The 17,749-nt window shown below is 36.7% G+C and overlaps 1 protein-coding gene across 2 annotated transcripts in view; it reads left to right on the top strand.

The window, feature by feature from the left end:
- The window catches only part of PPHLN1 (periphilin 1), a 160,075-nt gene extending 142,686 nt beyond the window's left edge, over positions 1-17,389 (top strand). Inside the window, exon 10 of one of the 2 annotated variants that reach the window (XM_080810719.1) lies at positions 14,673-17,389. In XM_080810719.1, coding sequence (XP_080666845.1) covers positions 14,673-14,867 — 195 coding nt within the window. In that variant the 3' untranslated portion in view covers positions 14,868-17,389. The remainder of the gene's footprint in view (positions 1-14,672) is intronic. The other variant, XM_080810720.1, reaches the window with a different exon arrangement.
- The last annotated feature ends 360 nt before the right edge of the window (positions 17,390-17,749 follow it).

Genomic DNA, 17,749 nt, shown 5'->3' on the forward strand with positions numbered 1-17,749 from the left:
GCAGGCGGAATTGCACCTCCCTTACCAGGGGCGGGGCTAAGTAATCAGCTTGGGTTCGCTTTCGGGAACTTTTGTTCCCTGATTGCTTTCCTTAGAGTTCCGGAGGATGGGAATCATAATGGTGGCCTCCCAATCTCCGGCCCGGATGAGCTGAGAGCTCGGGGTCCCGCTCCTCAGTGCGCCCTCCGAGAAGAGCACCCAATTGCTCCCGTCTCCCTGGCCTCTGGTTGCATTTGTAGAAAAGTGCCCGGTCCCTTGCAATTGGAGAAAAGCACTGGTCGCTTGCGCTTGGAGAAAAGCACTCTGTCGCTTCTGTCTCCATGGCTTCTGGCCGCGCTCCGAGCTCACCCAGCCTGCAACCGGTTCAAGGTAACCCCGAGCTGAGAGCTCACTCCTCAGCTTTGTCGCTGTAGCCAGCTTCCCCGCTCTAATACCTTTGAGCTCTGTGACACTCAGACACCCCCGGTCCTTCTCTGACCCCGCGGGACCTGGGGCTACGCTGACCCTGCGTGGGCTTCCCCCCGGTTTAGCCTCTGGAGCGATGTCCCTCAGTGCAGCAGACTTTTAAAAGTCCTGATTTTGTGCTCCATTGCTCTGCCGCTGGCCGGGAGCCAGCCCCTCCCCCCACGGTCTATCTTCCCTTTGCTTCAGATTCACTGCTCGGCAGGTCCTACCTTTCAGAAAGTGGTCGATTTTTTGTTTCTAGGATTGTTGTTCTTTTCTTCGATTTCCCATTGGATTTGTAGGTGTTCGCAGTGTTTAGATAAGCTATCTAGCTGATCTCCTGCTACCGGATGTCATCTCAGCCTGTTACTTCTCCGCCATCTTGACTTCTCCCCCCACCATCTTGACTCCTCCCCCCGCATATTGTACTTTTTACAGGTAACTCTCTTTAATCTCTCTGCTTCAGTATTTTTATAAAAAGGGGATAGTTTGGGGCACCTGGGTGGCTCAGTCCCTTAGGTGTCTGCCTTCACCTCTGGTCATAATCCCAGGGTCCTGGGGTCGAGCCCTGCATTGGGCTCTCTGCTCAGCAAAAGCCTGCTGCTCCCCCTGTTTGTGCTCTCTCTGTCTGTCAAATAAATAAATAAAGTCTTTTTAAAAAGCTGGGGGAAATAGTTATTCCAGAGTACTTTTGAGGATTCCTGATCCATAAAATAATGTAAAAGGCTATATGAAAATGTTACCAGTGACTTAATGTTTGTGATATGCCAATAATTTCTAAATGCTGTTTTGTTTAAGCAAACAAAAAACCCTTTAGAACTGTAGCCCATAACCATTTCTAGTCATAGAGACCTTTGCCTAGGATTCCTTTCCATCCTAGAATTTTTCCTATATAGTGAGCCCTCCCTGAGGACTTAAAGATTGGGCTTGGTAACTGTTAATGCTTTTAGATTCTTCTTCTTTTTAAAATTTTTTTAAGATTTATTTGTTTGAGAGAGAGTCCCAATGAGACTCTGCATGGAGCCCGACAGAGGGCTCAATCCCATGACCCGAGATCATGACCTGAGCTGAAACCGAAGAGTCAGATGCTTAACTGACTGTACCATCCAGGCACCCCTGTACTTTTAGGCTCTGAGCCATTTTTCCATATATTCACAAGGTTAAAGCAATCTTAATATTGGATTCTCTCCAATCTCCTCTGCCAAAGATGAACTGGGAGGAAGTAAAGGGGGGTTTGGAAATAGCTTAGCTTAGTCAATTCTGCTGACAGACTTCTCCTATCAGAGGGTAACTGGATGGATGGAGTTGTTCCTCTTACATCTCTCAAACCACTGTAAGATTTTCACTTAGGGAAGACGTTGTTGCTAATTATTTGCTTTCTTTCAGCCTTAACCAATTCTAAAACATGACCTTTTCTATTGTCAGGACATTGTACTTTTTTTATTATTAATGTTAAATCATTTGAGGACTGGACTAACTCATGGGCAACTAAAAATCATCTATTAATTTCTAAAAAGATTTATTTGGAAGTAATTTTAATTAAAATAAATTTTCTTGGGTGCCTGGGTGGCTCAGTTGATTAAGCAACTGCCTTCAGCTCAGGTCATGATCCTGGAGACCCAGGATCAAGTTCCGCATGAGGCTCCCTGCTCAGCGGGGAGTCTGCTTTTCCCTCTCACCTTCCCCCTCTCATGCGCTCTCTCTCTCAATTTCTTTCTCTCTCTCAAATAAATAAATAAATAAAGTCTTAGAATAAATTTTCTTTGGATAACTCTTAGATTTTTTTTTTAAGATTTTATTTATTTATTTGACAGTCAGAGATCACAAGTAGGCAGAGAGGCAGGCAGAGAGAGAGGAGGAAGCAGGCTCCCTGCTGAGCAGAGAGCGCCATGCAGGGCTCGATCCCAGGACCCTGGGATCATGACCTGAGCTGAAGGCAGAGGCTTTAACCCACTGAGCCACCCAGGCACTCCTAACTCTTAAGATTTTTTTAGTTGTATACTCATTAGTATACATTAGTATACATTATGGTATATATTATATTAGTATACATTATGGCATATAGTATACCTTAGTATACATTATACTAATTTTACCCACTATAACAAGTAACTATATGTAAAAAAATCAGCTTAATATATACGTAAGAAATTTCACCTTTTTTAAACTTTTTTTTTTATTCAAGGGAAATACATTCTGAGGGACAAATATCTTTTAAGGAATTGATTTGCCATTTTAACCTGTGATCTGTTTCATTTTGGTGAGTGTTTTAGACATTCACTCAGGAAAATGTCTAAATTAAGCCTTCCTCTCCTTGCCTTTATTTAAGGATTTATATTGTCCTTAGACATGAATATATTAAAAGCCACAATGAAAGATTTTGTCATTTTGCAAAATATTTATTGTTAACCATATTCTCAGCAAATAGAATTTTTAAACCTATTTTATAATGTATTTGCCTTTTATCCTCATTATGACATTAGCCTTTTTATATTTGTTGAATGCTGGCAGTTTTTCCTCAAGCCAATTACTGACATTGAACACAAAATTACTTTTCCTGGCCTATTGAATCAGATTCGAATTGGATATTGCATCATGAATACATTTGTTTTCCTCTAATCCACAGTCTTCAGTGGTGTATTGTCTGATATGTAAGGGAAAAAGTGTCTAGAGTGTAATATAAGTTGTTTTAAGTCCAAGGATAAGGTAAACCTTAGGACCACCTGTTCATTTCTAGCTCCATTTTGATTCCGGTGTATCCATCAGCCATCTTTTCTAAAACTTCCTTATATTCCACGATTATTATTATTTTTTTTTAAAGCATACTGTGCTGTTTTATTTCCAAGCTTCCAGGTTGTCTGGAATACCAACACTGAGTGCATTTAATCCTCCCTCTCTCTGCCCATTATGATCTTTCCTTCAGAATTACTATACTTTGTATTTCTCTTATGGTATTTACTGTATTTTGCTTTATGGTTCCCATAATGTATTACTCTTTTTACTAGAATCTGATTTCTTTGAGCAGGATGTGCTATACTATTGACCAAATCCAGTGCCTTGCACATAGTAAGTGAGTTCTAGTTGGCTAGCAGGCACAGTTACCTGGATTTCAAATTTATATCTGCATTTACAGATTCATTAATATATGTAATTCTCAGCCCACATTGAGAAGATGCAAAGCTCATCATCCAGGGTACAAACAAAACAGATCCTTCATGTATAAGCTGAGATGATCAGAACTATATACCTACCAATGGGCCTATTTTGCCTTAGATCTCTTTTTGTCTTGACATTTTATTATGAAAATTTTTAAATATTAGGAATTAAATAGTGCACACCCATACCTTATCACTTATATTCTATAATTAACATTTTGTTTTACTTGCTTTGTCACTTACCTGTCCATTCCTATAGTCATCCAGTAATTCATCTTATTTTTTGATGCATGTCAAAGTATGTTGCAAATCTTAGTATACTTCATTCCTAAATACATCAGCACACATATCATTAAGTATATTTGTGACTTTTTTCTCTATTTAAAAGAATTAGATATTACAGATATAAAGCCTCTCTCAGATCCCTGCTGGCTTCTTCCCCTTCTTAGAGTTGTCATTCTTATATATGTTTTTCTATTTTTTAGTATATATGTATATATCCCTAAACTACATAAACTTTTTAAAACATACATAAATGGCATCTTGGTTTACATAGTTCCCTTGCAGCTTTTTTCACTCACTGTTGAGATTTCTCTAGTTCTTATATTTAGTCTCTGTGAGATCTGGTTTTGGCACTAGTGAAAGATTGTGTAGACTCTGAAATTACTTCATTTATTTTTTTCTATTTAGTGTATTAACTTTTGAATCCTGTGAATTAATAAATTGATTATAATTATAAATTTTAATTATGGATGAGAATTTTACAAACATTGATTGCTAAGAGTTTGTAGCATTATTCCACTTTATCATTAATTTTGGAGTTACTTTTATGTGGCTGTAATAATTGTACCTACATTTTGAATGTAGGTGGTTGAAATCTAATCCGTGTTCATAATGCATTTCTTAGCAACCAGCAGTGTTCTTTTCAGTTGCTGTGCTTTTAAGAGCCAGTGGGGCCGCAGCTTTGAGGAGGAAGTCTCAACGATATCTTTTTCTATTAATATAGCACAAGCAGCAACATAGATTATAATAGTTTTGACACCTTCTGCATTACTACAGAGCCTAATTAAAGGGTTTAAATTTGTCTCCAGTATTTAGCATCAGTATGCTGTTACTTTTTTCCTGACCTCATCAACACATTAGACATTATGAATGTTTCCTCGTATACTAAGCCTCAATTGGAGTTTCTTTTTTTAACTTACATCTTTATACACATTTCATCAAAAGATTGTAGAACATTTAACAGATACTAATTATTATATTTCACAATGCTCCTTTAAAAGTGGTAAGCTTTTATGTATACTTAAATGGTAAAATAATTTCAAATATATATTATTTAATTTACCAGGTCAACACTTAGCAGTACATCTTTACCTTTTTCCCACTTCTCAATCCTTTAAATCAACACTGCTTAGTAGAATTTTCTGTGTTGATGGAAATTTTCTATATTTGCACTATCCAGGATGATAGCCACTAGCATTTTTAAATAAGGGCTAGGAACTGAGGAACCGAATTTTCCATTTTTATTAAAATTTAAATAGTGAAATATGGCTAGTGGCCACTGTGTCGGACAGCACAGCAGTATAATCTCCACCATGCCAGTAAACCGCTCTTGCAGCTACCCAGCCAACCCCCAAGTTTCCCAGTCTGATCAGTATGCTTTCTTTCTCAGCTCCTTTGATTTTTCTCTGACATTTGATTGTATTCTTCTTTTACAGATGTTTTTCTTGGCACCTGTGCCTTCACTCTTCTAGTTTTTAGTCTTCTTTATTGTCTCTTCTTTGGTTGATACTGGTCCTTTCAGGTATCTACTCTGGCTGTCTTTTGTTCTCAGAGCGGACTTTAGCTATTTATTCAACATTTACTGAGTATCTGCTTTCTATCAGACAGTGGGGCTAGAAAGAACTTACTCTTTTTTTTTTTTTTTTAAGATTTTATTTATTTGTTTGACAAAGAGAGAGAGATCAAGATCACAAGTAGGGGGCGCCTGGGTGGCTCAGTGGGTTAAAGCCTCTGCCTTCGGCTCGGGTCGTGATCTCCGGGTCCTGGGGTCGAGCCCCGCATCGGGCTCTCTGTGCAGTGGGGAGCCTGCTTCCTCCTCTCTCTCTGCCTGCCTCACTGCCTACCTGGGATCTCTGTCTGTCAAATAAATAAATAAATAAATAAATAATCACAAGTAGGCAGAGAGGCCAGCAGAGAGGGATGGGGAGGGGGAAGCAGGCTCCCTGATGAGCAGAGATCCCAATGCAGGGCTCAATCCCAGGACCCTGAGACCATGACCTGAGCCAAAGGCAGAGGCTTAACCCACTGAGCCACTCAGGCACCCCCTTACTCCTTATTTAAAGGAACTCCCATGGTCTCAGTTGGCGTCAGTGCTAAAGTTGTTAAGAATTCTCTTTCCCCCATCCTTTGTACTTCCTTCCTAGTCTTCCTCCCTCCTCCATCCCTCCTTTCCTCCTCTGTTTTTTTTCCTTCCAAAGTCCAGACTCAGTAATATGCTTCCTGTTGACAGGTGCCTCAATTACATAATAGGTGTTGAACTTAACTCTCATTCCCAATACCCTCCCTCTTGAATTAAATAAAAAATTTAAAGACTCCCACCCATCATTCTTCACATTATTACATCTGTATTGCTTTTTTAAAAAAAAAAAATTTATTTATTTGAGAGAGAAAAAAAGAGAGCCCGAGCAGATGGGAGAGAGAAAGGGAAAAATAGGCTCCCCGCTGAGCAGGGAGCCTAACTCAGGGCTCATTCCCAGGATCCTAGAATCATGACCCAAATCCAACGTGGACACTTAACCAACTAAGCCACCCAGGCATCCCTATATTGCTTCTTAATTACTTGCAAAGCCGTTAATCTTACTTTTCTTTAACACATCATGTGACATTCATTGTCTTAGCCCTCAGGAGACCTTAATGTTGAATCTCAGCCATTTTCTCTCCCTGATACATCCAAATGATTCAGTTCCTCCTTGTAGCTCTTTCCCCATTTGCTAATTGCTAATTTATAGGTTGAGGTCTAAACTCCTTTTAAAAAAGCTTTTCATGATCTGCTTTGAGAGTGAATAACACTCTATACTCTAGCTATGCCAAGCCAATTATATTTCCCCAAAATGCTGTTTCCTTTTCTTCTTCCGTATTTTACGAGTGAACTTACCATGTTTAAAGAATTGGTTTAGTACCATTTTCTAATACTCCCTTCTCTAGACAGAACAGTTGTTTCTTCTCTTTTCATCATCCACATGACTATATCTAACATAAATTAAATGCTTCCCTTATAGTAGGCCCTAATATAAGTGCTTTTTATTATCTCATTTAATCATTATAATAGCATAGTCAGGTCTATAGGACCTGAAACTGAGGCAGAGAGGGTAACTTTTCTACCCTGTTTTTCCTTTGTGTGATTTAAAAATTTTTAAATAAAATTTATTTATTATAGCCGTTTTAGGTTTATAGAATTTTTTTTTAAGATTATTTATTTATTTCTTTATTTGACAGACAGAGATCACAAGTAGGTAGAGAGGCAGGCAGAGAGAGGAGGAAGCAGGCTCCCTGCTGAGCAGAGAGCCCGATGTGGGCCTCGATTCCAGGACCGTGGGATCATGACCTGAGCCGAAGGCAGAGGCTTTAACCCACTGAGCCACCCAGGCGCCCCGGTTTATAGAAAATTTTTAAGAAAGTTCCCATATACTCCCTCTCTCTGTTGAGTTTCCCTTCTCATTAGCATTTTTGCATTGCTGTAATACATTTGTTAGGATTGATGAGCCAGTATTGATACAGTATTATTAACTACAGTCCATAATTTAGGGATCACTCTTTCTGTCATATAGTTCTATGAACTTTCACAAATGAAAAGTATATTATGTAATATATCACGCAATATCATACAGAATAGTTTCACCACCCTAAAGGGGCTCTGGACACCTATTTATCCCTACTCCGTTATCAGCCACTAATCTTTTTACTGTCCCTATAGTTTTGCCAGTTTCCAGATGTCATGCAGTAGGAATCCAGCATTGGGTGGCTTTTTCAGACTGACTTCTTTCACTTAGCAATAACCATTTAAGGTTCTTCTTTTTTGTGGCTTTGATAGCTCATTTCTTTTTATAACCAAAAATTATTCTAGTATGTCTAGTATTCTAATGTCCCACAGTTTATCCATTCATCTACTAAAAGACATCTTGCATGCTTCCAATTTGGGGTAATTATGCCTAAAGCTGCTATAAACATTTGTGTGCAGTTTTTGCATGAACACAGCTTTCAACTCATTGAGGTAAATACCTAGAAGCACCAGTGCTGGGTCATATGCTCAAGCACTATGTTTAGCTTTGTAAGACACCACTAAACTGTCTACCACAGTGGCCAGTATCATTTTGCATTCCCACCAGCAATGAATGAGACTTCTGTTGCTTCACATTCCTACCAGAAATTGGGGTTGTCAGCATTTTGGATTTTAACCATTCTGGTAAATGTGTACTGATACTTCATTACATTGTTTTAATTTTCAATATCCTAATGACATATGATATTGAAGTCTTTTCATGTGCCTATCTGCCATCCAGATACCTTTTTTGGTGAGATATCTATTCAATTTTTTTGCCCACTTAAAAATTTTTTTTATTTTTTTAATTCAACATATAATGTATTATATGTTGGGGTACAGGTCTGTGATTCATCAGTTTTATATAATACCCAGTGCTCATTACAACACATATCTTCCCCAGTGTCTATCACCCACTTACCCCATCCCCTCACTCCCCTTCCCTCCAGCAACCCTCAGTTTGTTTCTCAAGATTAACTGTCTCTTATTGGGGGGCGCCTCTGTCATTAAGTGTCTGCCTTTGGCTCAGGTCATGATCCCAGCGTCCTGGAATCAACCCTGCTCAGCAGGGAGCCTGCTTCTCCCTCTCCAGCTTCCCCATGCTTGTGTTTCCTCTCTCGCTATCTCTATCTGTCATAAATAAATAAAAATCTTTTAAAAAAAAAGTCTCTTACAGTTTGTCTCCCTCTCTGGTTTCATCTTGTTTCATTTTTTCCTCTCTTCCCCTATGATCCTCTGCCTTCCTTCTTAAATTCCACATATCACTGAGATCATATGATAATTGTCTTTCTCTAATTGACTTATTTTGCTTAGCATAATCCCCTCTAGGTCTATCCCCATTGCTGCAAACAGCAAGATTTCATTTTTTGATACCTGTGTAATATTCTATTACACATATATACTACATCTTCTTTATCCACTCATCTGTCGATGGATATTTGGGCTCTTTCCATAGTTTGGCTGTTGTGGACATTGTTGCTGTAAACATTGGGGTGCACGTGCCCCTTTGCATCACTGTATTTGAATCTTTGGGGTAAATGCCCAGTGGTGCAATTCCTGGGTCATAGGGTAGCTCTATTTTCAGTTTTTTGAGGAAACTCCATGCTGTTTTCCAGAATGGCTGTACCAGCTTGCATTCCCACCAACAGTGTAAAAGGGTTTCACTTTCTCCACATCCTCTCCAACATCTGTCATTTCCTGATTTGTTAATTTTAGCCATTCTGACTGGTGTGAGGTGGTATCTCATTGTGGTTTTGATTTGTATTCCCTGATGCCGAGAGATGTGGAGCGTTTTTTCATGTGTCTGTTGGCCATTTGAATGACTTCTTTGCAGAAATGTCTATTCATGTCTTCTGCCCATTTCTTGATTGGATCATTTGTTCTTTCAGTGTTGAGTTTGGTAAGTTCTTTATAGATTTTGGATACTAGCCCTTTATCTGATACATCATTTTCAAATATCTTCTCCCATTCTGTTGGTTGTCTTTGGTATTGTTGACTGTTTCCTTTGCTGTGCAAAAGCTTTTGATCTTGATGAAGTCCCAGTAGCTCATTTTTGCCTTTGTTTCCCTTGCCTTTTTTTAAAAATTATTTTTATTAACATACAATGTATTATTTGCCCCAGGGGTACAGGTCTGTGAATCATCAGGCTTACACACTTCACAGCACTCACCATAGCACATACCCTCCCCAATGTCCATCACCCAGCCACCCTCTCCCTACGCTCCCCCCAGCAGCCCTCAGTTTGTTTTGTGAGATTAAGAGTCTCTCATGGTTGTCTCCCTCCCGATCCCATCTTGTTTCATTTTTTCCTTCCCTAACCCCCACAACCCCCCACCCTGCCTCCCAAATTCCTCATATTAGAGAGATCATATGATAATTGTCTTTCTCTGACTTATTTCACTCAACATAATACCCTCTAGTCCCTTGCCTTTTGAGACGCATCTAGCAAGTAGTTGCTGTAGCTGAGGTTATAGAGGTTGCTGCCTGTGTTCTCCTCAAGGATTTTGATGGATTCCTGTCTCACATTTAGGTCTTTCATCCATTTTGAGTCTAATTTTATGTGTGATGTAACGAAATGGCCCAGTTTCATTTTTCTGCATGTGGCTGTCCAGTTTTCCCAACACCATTTGTTGAAGAGACTATCTTTTTTCCATTGGACATTCTTTCCTGCTTTGTTGAAGATTAGTTGACCATAGAGTTGAAGGGTCCATTTCTAGGTTTTCTATTCTGTTCCATTTTTTGCCCATTTTTAAATCAAGTTGTTTTCTTATTTTTGAGTTTTAAGAGTTCTTTGTATATTTTGGATAACAGTACTTTGTTGAATATATTTTTTACAAAATTTTTTCCTAGTCTGTAGTTTGTTCATCCTCTTAATAGTGTCTTTCACAGAGCAGAAGTTTTATTAATGCAAAACAACTTAAATTTTTTTTTTCCTGAAACATGCTTTTGGTATTGTAATCTAGATTTTTTTTGTCCTTTTATCTTCTATAAGTATATAGTTTTACATTTTACATTTTACATTTAGCTCTGTGATCCATTTTGAGTTAATTTCTGTGGAAGGTATAAGATTTGTATCTAGATTATCCAGTTGCTTCAGCACTATTATTGAACACTGCCCTTTCTCCATTGAATTACCTTTGCTCCTTTATTAGATCAGTTGATTATATCTGTATGATTCTATTTCAGGCTCTGTATTCTGTGCCATTGATGTACTTGTCTTCTTTTGACAATGCCTTACAGTTTTGATTACTCTGACTTTATAGTAAGTCCAGTAGTGTCAGTCCTATGACTTTGTTGGTTTTTTTGTCAGTATTATGTTATCTCTTCTGGGTCTTTTGCTTTTCTCTATCAACATTAGAGTCAATTTGTCAATATCCTCAAAATTATTTGCTGGGATTTCTATTCTGTTGGGATTGTGTTGAATTTATAGATCAGTCTGGGAAGAACTGATATCATAGCAATATTGAGTCTTCCAATCAGGAACATAGAATATATGTGTTTATGTCTTTTTTGGTTTATTTGCTTAGTGTTTCATAGTTTTCCTCATAAAGATCTTGTACATATTTTGTTAGATTTATACTTAACTGTGTATATGTATGTGTGTGCTGTATTTTTAATTCCAAATTTTAATAGTTCATTGCTGGTAAAAAGGAAAGCAGTTGACTTTTGTATATAAACCTTGACTCTTGTAACCATGCTATAATCACTCAGTAGTTGCAGTAGGTTTTTTGTCAGTTTGGGGACATTCCACACAATCATGCCATCTGTGAATAGTTGTATTTCTTCTTTCTGATTGGTATACTTTTCATTTTCTTTTCTTGTCTTACTGTATTAACTAGGATTTCCAGTGCAGTGTAAAAGGGGACATCCTTGTCTTATTCCTTAACTTAGGAAGAAAACATTTACTTTTGCACCAGGTAATGTTAGTTTTTAGGGTTTCTTTATTAAGTTGAAGAAGTTCCCCTTTATTCTTAGTTTGTAAACAGTTTTTGTTGTGAATCAGTTTGTCATGTATTTTGTCAAATGCTTTTTCTGCATCTATTCGTATGATCCTGTGATTTTTCTTTTCTAGCTTATTGATGTGTTGGAGTAAATTAATAAATATTCAGATGTTGAACAAGCCTTGCATTCCGGGGATAATCCAGTTTGGTTGTGGTGCATAATTCTTTCTGTACATTCTTGGATTTGTTAAATTGTGTTGAAGATTTTTTTTTTCCACATGTGTTCAGGAGAAAGATTTGTCTGAAATGAAATTTCTCCTCTAACAACTTACATTGCCTTAATTTTTGGTTTCTCTTTTTGTGGGCACAGAGGTAAGGATTAAATGGTATACATTTTAAAGGAGTTTTATGTCATTACGAGCAATTTTAGATAGAACAAACTTGGTAGACACTCTTCTTCCAGTCACTGAAGAACATAATTAATAGTAAAAAGCCTTGATAGTTTTATTTTGTCATATGCCTTTACTCCTAGAAATACTTGTGAGAATTTAACTATTATCGCAGGCCACTCTAATAAAGTATAGTGTGAAACCACATTTGGGTAGTGTTTTCATTATCCTGGCAAATTTAACTACCATTTCTATGCAGTTTGTGTAAACCCCACCCATACTTTAACCTGCTTCCCATTTTGATGAGGTTCAATGAGGGGAAAAAGCAACAACAAAAAATCTTCCTGTGTGGCCTGTAGATATCAGATCTGAAGATTATTAATGCATTTCCAGCCAGGGACCATAAGCAAACAAGCTCTCCTACAGATAACTACACCCTTCCTGTTTGGGATTGAGTTTACTGTGGAACAGATTTCGGAAATAGGTTTCTGACAGTTGTGAATTTTATTTATAAAATGTTGGAGGGTGAGGTTCTTCCTTTAACTGAAACTAATTATTTCCTGTCTAATGCCCAACCAGTATATTTTAAATAGTCTTTTAGAAAATTTACCGGTTCAGAAAGAATTATGTTACTGTGGGCAGTTCTGGTTGTTCTTGTCAACTAATGTACAAACATTTGTCTGTTACAACGAATAATTCAAAAAGGACTTACAATTAAAAAATAAAACACAATCCTTAAATGCTTATATTAGTTTGTCTCCAGAGTGACAGTAGTTTACAGTTTAAATAAATGTATGAGCACATTTTAATTGTTTGTACCTTTGATATGCAAATCTGTAGCACATTTACGTTCAGTAAATATGCTAAACGAAGAGTTACAGTTTAGGTAAAACAGCAGATTTACATTAAAGAATTCGCAGGTTAATTCACAGTGTAACATTATCCTCATCTAGTACATCTGTTAAAAAGAAGCCTATAAAATTTAGGCCACCCACAAAGTGGTCTGCTGAGGCCTGTGGTTGGTGTTAGAATGCTGTTATTATGTGGGCTAACTGGTTTGGTAAGGAATTTACTTCCACTAGGACTGAAGCATCATGGTTCTGACTTTCCCCCATGGGGACTGCATTGGCTTGACTTATGTGATGTTTATGAAGTTTTATGAAAAAACTTAGGTGTTTTTTAAGCCAGTCAATGTGCTCTGTTGTCTTGACATCATATGTAATATGTGAATGGTGTACTGTTTTTTAAGTTAATTTGTTAGAGTAGTAATATCAGTTCTGTACCATGTAAACCTTAGGATAAACTGGAATAAATGGTTGGTTTAGATAGTTGAGAATTAAACTTAATGGCTAATATGATTAAATCTCATCACACCAGGGGCACCTGGGTGGCTCAGTGGGTTAAAGCCTCTGCCTTCGGCTCAGGTCATGATCCCAGGGTCCTGGGATCGAGCCCCACATAGGGCTCTCTGCTCAGCAGGGAGCCTGTTTCCTCCTCTCTCTCTCTCTGCCTGTCTCTCTGCCTACTTGTGATCTCTGTCTGTCCAATAAATAACTAAAAAAAAAAAAATAAAATAAAATAAAATAAATCTCATCACACCAAACATGTGGGAGCGGGGACTGAGATGGAGAAAGCAGCTAAGGTTTTACATATTTCGCTTTCTGTGTTAATTGAAGAATTTATTCTGTTCATTTCTTTGGGGCTTGTGAAATGGTTTTTAAGAGCAAGAAAATGAATTTAGAACAATTTAGCAACCTAGTACTGCAAGTCAAAATTAAATATTCTTCTTGAAATAGCTATTGTTAAGGGATTAAAAAAATATTGCAGACATTTAAAAAATAACAGCAGCAACTACCACAACAACTAGTAGTCATCATTGGAGGAATAAAAACTCATAAGCCAAGCAGTGTCTCAGGTCACTTCTTTCTGAAGTTCTTAAGAATGAATAAATCATTTTTCAGGGAATAAACATGTTAAAGTAATTGTTTTTGTTAAATTTAAAAAAATTAAAATTAATGTAACAGTTCCTTTCAATCAGATAATTTGTATTTCACTTTTTTATGGATAGTTAGCTGTAATTTTTCTTTAAATACATGAATTAAGGGTATGAAAAATAGTGTAGAAATCTAAACTGCATTTTGTGATTATAAATCAAGGAAATGATATTAAGTGGGGAGAAAACTCAGCAATTTTTGGACAGGGAATAATATCTAATTACCACCGATAAAGATTATATATACATATTGAAGTAAAAAAAATATATATACACACACACACACATATACATATATATATACACACACACATATACATGTGTGTTTTTATATATATGTCTGTACACATAAGTGAACGTGTGTATATAACATTGTTTTGATCTTAACTCTGCCTTGGTGACTTTAATAGTGGTTAAATATAACTTAAAAAGTTTTGGTGTTTTTTTTTTCAAATAGACACTTTTAGTCTTTTGTTTGTTGTATACTAAGCAGAATTTTGAATTTGTCATGACTCATGATTCAAACAAAGAATCTAAAGTTAGGGGCTCAGAAACCCCTTTTCTTCCAAACAAGCAAATAAATAAAGCCATGAACATGCCTTACCTAGCAAGCCTTTGTTCTTAGTTCTTTTCTAGTCTGATGTCCTTTTAGTACACTGCCTGATACTGACAAATGGAATGCCTAACTTCTATAGTCAGTGATGTGGTATATCAGTGTTTTTCTACTTGTTCATGTTGTCAGCAAATCTCAGAAATAGAGGCTTAAATAGCCTTTGACAGTAGTGACTACTCAAGGGTGAGGAAGGTTCAGTTGTATTATTATATCTCACTTTTAGACTTCAGCATCATCATTTTTGCTAACTGAATCAGCTCAGTGTTTGGCTAATTATTTTTACTCTTAGCTAACCAGAATGTATTTTGCCTTTCTAGGTTTACCGACAAGACTGTGAAACTTTCGGGATGGTTGTGAAAATGCTGATTGAAAAAGATCCTTCATTAGAAAAGTCTATACAGTTTGCATTGAGACAGAATTTACATGAAATAGGTGAGCGGTGTGTTGAAGAACTCAAGCATTTCATTGCAGAGTATGACACCTCTAGTCAAGATTTTGGAGAGCCTTTTTAGAAAATTACTTGCTCAGGCAACAAAAATGTTTCTAGGGTTTTTTGTTTCTTGTTTTTCCTGGATTGTGTAAATCCTTAATATATGGAATTTTTGTGATGAAGAGAAATACTTTGTGATAGTTGACCACATTTCCAATGTCAAGTAAACATCTAAAATAGTCTAAGATATTTTAATTAGAATTTTTAAAATCTACATGTAGAGCCTCCTAATTCATACTTCTCTTTTTCTCCCCCAAAATGATGGGTCAGTTAATTTTTCAAGCTTTGAAAAAGCAGTCCTGGAGAACAGCTCATGTTCTTTTGTCTTCTGTAGTATGCGATCGTTTGTTTTGGTCACACTAGTGTAATTTATTAGGTTAGAGATCATTCCACTAAAACATTTATAGTCTTTTTGCATTTCATAGTCAGTGATCCCATGTTGAAAATGTTAGAATTCTGAGTTTGATTTTATTGACTTGTTGCTTGCTTATTTTAGGCTTTGTAACTTTTAATATGTTCAAGTATACTATCCAAATAAACTGAATACTTTAGTATCTTACAGAATATTTGCTTTGAGATTAATTCTCATTGTGATAAAATAGAGTACTTAAATCTCAAAAAGACCTCATAAAAAATCCTATTTTCCAAGTGAAAGAACTCAATGTTTTCTACTAAAATAATCCTGAAACTCCTAACCATTCTCGCAGATATAGGAGTCTTGAACAGTATCATCTATAAGACTAAGAGAAGGGTCAATTTGAAATGAAAGGTGAGAGCTCTTTTCAAATTGAGATTTCTTTAGAAACTTCTAATTGAAAGAGAAAATTTAGAATATGAGGGAGTAGTGGAGTTTCATTTTTTCCCAGGCCTGTATTTTTCATCTCAAGAAAGGTCATTGACAATATATCCATAATCGAACCATTTACAGATTATGCCTTTGTTAATCTCTGTTTGAAGTCTTAACAAGATCTTTGTTCTGATGCCCTTTTTAGGGGTCCTCAAAAGTATTCTTTAAAGAAACAAAGCAGAGTAGGCAGTAAGCCCAGCACAACTACCCCTCACCAAGCAGTCTATGTAAACAGTTCTTCATGAGCGAGCTGTCCAAATCACGAGTTAGTTAAAAATCTAACTGGGACCATTAGGATATTCCACTCATTTCCTGATCCCTTCCAGCTGGCCAGTGGCATTTAGCCAAAATGTTTATTTCTGTGGCATTAGGAAACCTTAAAAATCATGCTTGTTATTACTATCCAGTTTCATTATCCCCCCATCCTCTTTCCATTTCTATTCTCTTTCACTTGAATTCTGGTGTTATCTTTAGTGGCCTATATTGATAATATTTAAAGAGCTACCCCAGAAGAGATAAAAGTTATATTAAAAGTGGAGACAGCAGTACATCTATCGGGTGAATCCTATAATATGTATTATGCCATTCCACAAATGTTAAAAACTGCTTGAACACAACAATTATTTTCTTAAGTTTCCTATATGAGACCACCTTGAACTCTTATTTTTGCCATTTAGATACTGTACATAAGCTAAAACGAAACCCTAGGTGTCATCTCTGGTAGTCTAATTCCCTAATTATGGACAGTGATTTTATTTGTTACCCACTCTAGAAAGACTAAGAAAGTACTGATACTGTTTCTTCCCCTACACTCTTGTTTTTCTTTTTTTTTTTTTTTTTTTTTTTTAAGATACAAAATAGACACTCCAAACCAGTAGGTGACCCAAGTGCACCCTGGAACTTCCATTACCATGTCTATTCTTTTTTTTTTTTTAATAACTTTTTTTTTTTTTAGGATTTTATTTATTTATTTGACAGACAGAGATCACAAGTAGTCAGAGAGGCAGGCAGAGAGAGAGGAGGAAGCAGGCTCCCTGCCGAGCAGAGAGCCTGATGTGTGGCTCCCTTGGGATCACGACCCGAGCTGAAGGCAGAGGCTTTAACCCACTGAGCCACTCAGGCACCCCTTTTATAACTTTTTTTTTTCCCACTCTTGTTTTTCTTTTCCTTAAATATTCTGATTCCAGGATTCAGTTCCTTTAGTCAAGATGCCACAAGTTTAAAAATAAAAGTTAAGACACTACCACCAAGGCAAAGGATTTGTTCATTTTGTTGAAATTCATGAAACTGGAAATTCATTCAACTAGAGTTTTTACTTACAGACTCTTTTAAATGTAGGTCCAACCAATAATTTCTTCTTCTTCCCTTCCCCCAATTAACATTCAACACTTAAAGCTGTTTAAAGCTTGCCATCAGCATTATTCTGGTAGGCTTGTCAGTGTTAAAACTGTTTTTGACAGCTTTTTAAAGACCAATTTTAGGTAGTTGAATTCAGATGTGTACCAGATTGTGTATTTTGCAAAATGTTCTTGATTAAAGAAATTTGTTTGTAAATTATCCATTGTTTTTGAGTATGCCCAATTGATATGATAAAGTTTTCATTGTCTTACCATAAAACCTTGATGATCAATGGGGGAAAGTGCTATTGTGAAGCTTTTTGTGAATTTTAAAAGTGCAAAATAAAGCAACTAGGTTTAAATAATTGCATTGTCTTCTTTTTTTTCTCTTTAACAGGCTTAAAGTATTTTCCTGAAATGTAGATTTTTATTACTCTCTACTGCAAGATTCCTCAATGTTTAGTTCACCTACTCAGCCGCAGGATGGAAGAACTGAAAAACCATTAACTTTGGTGACTTTAAGATGTCTTGATATCTGAGCAGACAATTAAAAGAGATAAGATTGAGCACACAGAAGTGCTCAATAATTGTGTAATTATGAATCTAAGTTTCAGAAAATAGTAGGATTAAATCCTACCTCTGTATAGTAACCTCTGGAGGAACCACATCTCTGTGACCTAATTCCTGGCACAGGTTGGGATGTTGTAGGTACTTGTATTC

The sequence above is a fragment of the Martes martes genome (genome assembly GCF_963455335.1).
Source record: "Martes martes genome assembly, chromosome: 8".
Taxonomy (NCBI): Eukaryota; Metazoa; Chordata; class Mammalia; order Carnivora; family Mustelidae; genus Martes; species Martes martes.